The 5783-nt window shown below is 35.1% G+C and overlaps 1 protein-coding gene across 2 annotated transcripts; it reads right to left on the bottom strand.

The window, feature by feature from the left end:
• Positions 1-2225: 2225 nt before the first annotated feature.
• apoc2 (apolipoprotein C-II) lies at positions 2226-4807 on the bottom strand. Of its 2 annotated transcripts, XM_026285059.1 has the most exons (5): positions 4756-4807; positions 4548-4601; positions 3984-4046; positions 3664-3820; positions 2226-2778 (listed from the first exon to the last, which is right to left on the bottom strand). In XM_026285059.1, the coding sequence occupies exons 1-5, from the start codon at positions 4790-4792 to the stop codon at positions 2685-2687; spliced, it is 405 nt and encodes a 134-aa protein (XP_026140844.1). In that variant the 5' UTR covers positions 4793-4807; the 3' UTR covers positions 2226-2684. The 2 variants fall into 2 exon arrangements, with proteins under 2 accessions (XP_026140844.1, XP_026140845.1); XM_026285060.1 differs by lacking the exon at positions 4756-4807 and having other exon boundaries at positions 3984-4066; positions 4548-4587.
• Between the last annotated feature and the right edge of the window lie 976 nt (positions 4808-5783).

A 5783-nucleotide genomic window follows, 5' to 3' on the forward strand; every position in this document is an offset into this window, starting at 1 on the left:
ACAATCTCATTTATTTTGAAGGAATATAGTGCAAACACTCCTTATTTTTCTGCATATCTGTCACACTGTTCTACTGTACATTTGAAAATTAAGAGTGAATAGTTTGACATTCTGTGGTTGTCAAACATTAGTCTGTGTCTTATTGTGCTAGGGCAACTGTTTGAACACTGGGGAACCCTAAGGGTCATGATCCATGTGTGTTGTGTTGTCCTTGACTCAAGCCAGTCTTCTTTGGATGCATCACTGTGACCTGAGCTCTGGAATCAGACACAGAGCAGCCATTAAAGAGTTTTAACCACCCAGATAGAATGTGAAGTTAACTGAGTAATAAATGTTACATCGGCTGTATTCCAATTTTTAAGTGTGTGGGGGGGTGTGTGCCTACTTAATATTTTAGAGACAAAGTTGTGCCCAGAATTTTAAGCTGAAAACCTCCTTTTAGGAATGTTCTCATTTGTGAAAATGGTATAAAAAGGAAGCAATAAAAAAATTGTTGTATCTATAGTGGAGATATAATATATATATTTTTAAGGTGAAATTGTGAATGCTGAGACACTAAATTAAAATATATGTGAATATGAATATCATATCATAATATGATTTTTTTATATTTATAATATATTTTACATTTTTATAGTATATTTATTATTTTTACCGGCAGTTTGCATACTGAAGTAAAAGGGCATCACTGGTATTTATTTCTGACTTTTTATTCTGTATGAAAGGCAGGTGGTGTTTTGCTAACAAGATGGTCACTAACATTAGTTAATCATTAAATGTCACTGTTGCACAATTTTGTTTGTTTTTTCTTATCAGGTTTAATCAATGTGTTTAAAACTCACTTGTGTCCAAACACTTTTTGGAATCTATTATTAAACAATTGTAAGTTATTTTTATAGAACTCTTTAATTGTTCTTTTTTAATATAATTTCAATCATGAATATAATCAAAAGAATTGTATTAATAAAAAAAAATAAAAAAAATTGATATGGTAATTGTAATAATGGCACTGACAGGAGGTCTGAACTAAATCAAATCTTAGTTGGCATGGAAGTTTGTTTTTCGAGGTGGAAGGCTGTTGGTTTGAATCCCTGTCAAAACTCTTTTCAACTGAATACACTGCCTGCTGTGTGCCAAAGCCGACCCCTTTCTCTTTGATTGTGCAAACCTGATGACTATAAATATTTAAACCTAAAAAATCAGTGTAAGGAGAGCATAATTCCAGCGTTTCATATGGGGCGAAGCAAGTAAATAGTATAATATATTCCCCCTCATGTTGTTCCATGACTGTTGTTTTTCTGTTCTGTATCCTGCACAGGTTTATGCCCAAGTCTTTACTGTAGTATTGTGTATGCAATCCGTCTTTAAAACAGGAAATTCTAAACTATTGTATGCTGATGATACTTCATAAAAATGTGAAGCAGCACAGCTTTAACTTATTGATAATAAGAACATATTAGTAAGATAACTGAAGGATCATGTAACACTGAAATGAGTTCTGAATTCTCAGAAGTTGCTAAAACTTTAAAACCAATTCTTATTTTGAAACTTTTGAGCAATACTGTATATAAAACACACACAGAATATTGTATATAAATTGTCACTCGATTTTCTGTAATGTAACCATAAATATATAAATAAAAATAATTCTCAGTCTGGAATAATGCTTTTTTGTTCACAGATATGTGGCTGATTACATAAGGAACATTTTGCTGTTTCATTCCCGGAGTAGTTAATGGTTGAAAATCTAATCTGATGTTGCATAATAATTATTTGTTATAGCTTATCAGTTTCAACAATGTCTGATGCCAGATGACTGATGTATAGATTTATTTTGGGTGATTTTTACATCTACCATTTATTAAACCAAGAACATGAGCTCATGATACTTAAAGGTCCTTTCATTTAAAAAGCTCATTAAACTGAAATTCCTCAATTATAGTCATTCAAGACAAATTGTACTTATTAACTGATTAAACAGTCTCTTCCTCCTCAGAGAGAGATTGTTTGTATTCAGTCAAGTGTAAACAGTGGCTAATAATGGTTTTGATCCTGCTTATATTTGCAGATACCATGGAAATGAATCCAATTATAAGTCATTCTTCATGGAAGTGTTCAAACTTGCATATTTTGTAGCTCTTAAGCTTCCAGATTATTGGTATTTAGAGTTTCCATATTTCAGATCTGTTTGGTATCGCTTATGTAATTGCTCAAAAACAACTTCATTTTCTACAAATGTGGAGTTTTATTGCAATTTGCTAATGCTCATGGACATAGAACCACTAAAAGTTGATATTATACAAAGATTTCTTTAATCTGTACAGATAAACTACAATGAAAAAGTAGATGAGTCTGTTTTAACCTGGACGTACGATAGAGGGCGCCAGGTAACAGTCAGCAGCAAAGGGTCTCTGATCTTCATCCAAAAACAGATTGTGGTTGAGCATTATGTTTGATTTTACCCCGAACCTTCACATGATATTTATCCACTGATGTTTGTCAGGGTGCTATGTGCTTGTGCAGTATTTTTGACAGTGCAAAGGTAACAGGCCATTGGAGCCAACAGTCATGCTTTCACCTCAGTGCCGTCTTCTTCTGGGGTTCATGTGGTTGTAGTTCCAGGGTGGTGATAGACTCAAGACCGTAAAGACATTGAGTTCTGTTGAGGTGCGATAGTATGTGATTTAGCTTTCCTGAGGGTACAACATGTGGTAAAGCTGGTCGTAGGAGATGCCGGCATAGGTGCTGACAGCACGAACTGTGTCGTCGTACAGGTTCCTTGATGAGGGAGGAAAGACAAGATGTCAAAACAAAATGGATCGGGAGTCTCCATTTCCAGGGTGTCTGAACTTGATCAACCTCAGGCCATCCAAGATTTAGATGAGTTTGTTTCTTCATAGTAACAGATGTGGAGAAATTTAGCATTACATCACTTGCTGACCAATTGATTCGTCTGCAGTGAATGGGTGCCATCAGAATGAGAGTCCAAACAGCTGATAAGAACCTCAAAACAATACACAAATGATCAAAACTACTCCATTCCATCGATATCATCTTGTCTGGTGAAAAGCTGTTTTGGCAAAAAAGTTCATAATCCATATTAACACTTCCAGTGTCCTCTCACTTTAAAATTCCCCAACATACTTGCTTAGAACTGTTTTTGCTCAAACAGTGCTTGATCCGTCGATATTTCTCTTCTGATTCAGATTAAATGACTTTTTCACTGAAGAAAGCATTATTATGGATGGTTGATTCATATTTTAACCCAAAGCAATGGGTTGAAGTTAAAAATACCTTGATGTTTACTTCTTGCAAACACATAGCTTTTCACTTCACAAGACATCCATTGATTGACCAGAGTCATGACAGTTACTTGCGGATTTTGTGATGTTTTTATCAGCTGTTTGGACTCTGACGGCTCCCATTCACTGCAGAGGATCCATTGGTGAGCAAGTGATGTAATGCTAAATTCTTCCGATGAATAAATAAACTCTACATTCATCCTGGATGGCCTGAGCGTGAGTACATTGTCAGTAAATTTTCCATTAAATCTAATCATTGCACATGCATTGTAATGGAAAGCTACACGTGTTCCTGTGTGTAAAAGCCCGGAAGGGAATGTTTGTAAGAACGGACTAGGGTAATGTATAAAATTAGATTTACTTGGCTTTCTCGTTCAGCTTGTAGCCCTTGATGGTCTCAACATAACCGCTGGCAGTGTCAACACTCTGGTCGTAGTAGGACTTAAGTGTGTCCACCACAGTGGAAATGGTGCCTCTCTCCTCCTCAGCTTGCCTGGGCACACGGAAGCTCTCCGCTCCTGCAGGGGGCAAACCAGATTTAGAGAGAGACAGATGAGTTTAAAAAAAACATTTCTTTATTTTCATGTTTCATTTTCATTTTAGGGTACTTCATTAGCAGCAAAGCATATGTAATAATAATCCAAATTGAGTATGTTTATGAATGTGTCTGTCTGTACATACCCAGAGCAAGGAAAGCAATGACAGCTGTGATAACCAGTAGCTTGTTCATAATGACAGGTATAGCTGAGGGATTGAGTAAAGCACTGGTCAGATGACAGCAGCACAATTGTGAGAATATAAAGAGGGCATTATTATTATTATTATTAATATTATTTAGTGCATGCAGTCACTTAGTAAGTCATTGATAGGCTATTAAAAGCATACTGTATATGCTGTTACACCAGATTATCATTTTACCGATGAAGTACTTTTTAGTGGCATAAAACAATTTAATATAATGTTTATTTAATCGATCATTCATTTTCATTGAAAAAAAATCATACTATTTAAGAAATGTGCATGTGCTATTATTTTTGCAATAACATTGAAGCTTTTTACAAAACATACTAAATGCAGCAATATTATGAGTACATTCATCTATAAAGACTAACATCATGTGCATTTTAGGAATTAATCAGGTATATGTCAAAAGTGCTAAACAGTCAAGAATCATAGAATCTGTCATAATATCCAAACATTTTTATAATGCCTTTAATACAGGAGGGAAAATATGGTGGTACTCACAGTTTCTCCTCTGCAGAAAGTGTGTCAGACAGGTTAGCGGCAAAACTCCTTGGCCTATTTTATATATGGGTACAGTTTTATTGACTTGATAACTCAAGTGCCAAAGTGCAAGCTTTCTCAGATAAATGATATGTGAGTGTGTGTTCATGTGGGGCTTTTTTTTTTTGCTACTGCTTGTTTGTAAGATAAGGGACTAAAATGAGATTACCTGTTAAAAAGATATGGCTCTTCACATGAATAGACATACTGATTGATCACATTAAACAAAATCACTGACTTTAATCAACAGTCTGACATTTAAGATGAAGTAAAACTCATCTGAGCTCTTAATATGATTACACACTTGTTATATTCTCTTCTCCATCCACCAGCAGACAGATAAATGCTCAGAAGCTCGTATCTTGCGTAACTGAACTTCAACACGTTTCCAAATAAAGTCCTAAGTCTGTTTCACCAAATACACGTCAGCCTGTTGAGGCTACTTCAGGTTATTTTTTGCAAAAGTGTGAATGTGTGTGCATCTAGATCTTTCTTTGTGTCTGTACAAGATGGGAGGTTTTTGAGATTGTCAAATCAATTTCTTCACTCACATGAATACACTTTCTTTATAGGCACCTGTGGCACCACGAAGAAGAGATAGTTTCTTAAAGCAAGGTATAGTTTAAAGGGATTCATGCTAAAAAAAATAGATTTTTGCCATCATTTACTCATGCTCATGTCTTTCCAAAACTGTATAAGTTTCTTTCTTATGCTGAGCATAAAAGTAGATATTTTGAAGAATGCTGGTAATCAGACAGTTGATGGTCCCCATTGACTTCCATTGTATTTCTTTCCCCACTGAAGTCAGTGACAAGAAACTGTTAGGCTCTTTAATACAAAAATGCAAAGAAAACAAAAATAATGACTTTATTTTCTCTATAATGAAGGCAGAGGGCGAAGCAGAGGAGAATAATTGTTTTAATGAAGTCATTGTTTTAGTTTTCTTTGCGCACAAAAAGTATTCTCATAGCTCCACATACACTTACCACGTTTCCGTTCCTTGCCCGTGGTAGTCCCCTTGCTGTCAATAGAGTGTCAGAAAGCTTTCAGATTTCATCCAAAATATCTTAATTTGTGTTCCAAATATGAATGTAGGCCTTACGGGTTTGGAATGAGATGAGGTTGAGTAATTAATGTCAGAATGTACTTTTTGGGTGAGCTATCCTTTAATTATTAAAATGTTCAAAGATGTTTTTT

This window comes from Carassius auratus, chromosome 16 (genome assembly GCF_003368295.1).
Source record: "Carassius auratus strain Wakin chromosome 16, ASM336829v1, whole genome shotgun sequence".
Classification (NCBI taxonomy): domain Eukaryota; kingdom Metazoa; phylum Chordata; class Actinopteri; order Cypriniformes; family Cyprinidae; genus Carassius; species Carassius auratus.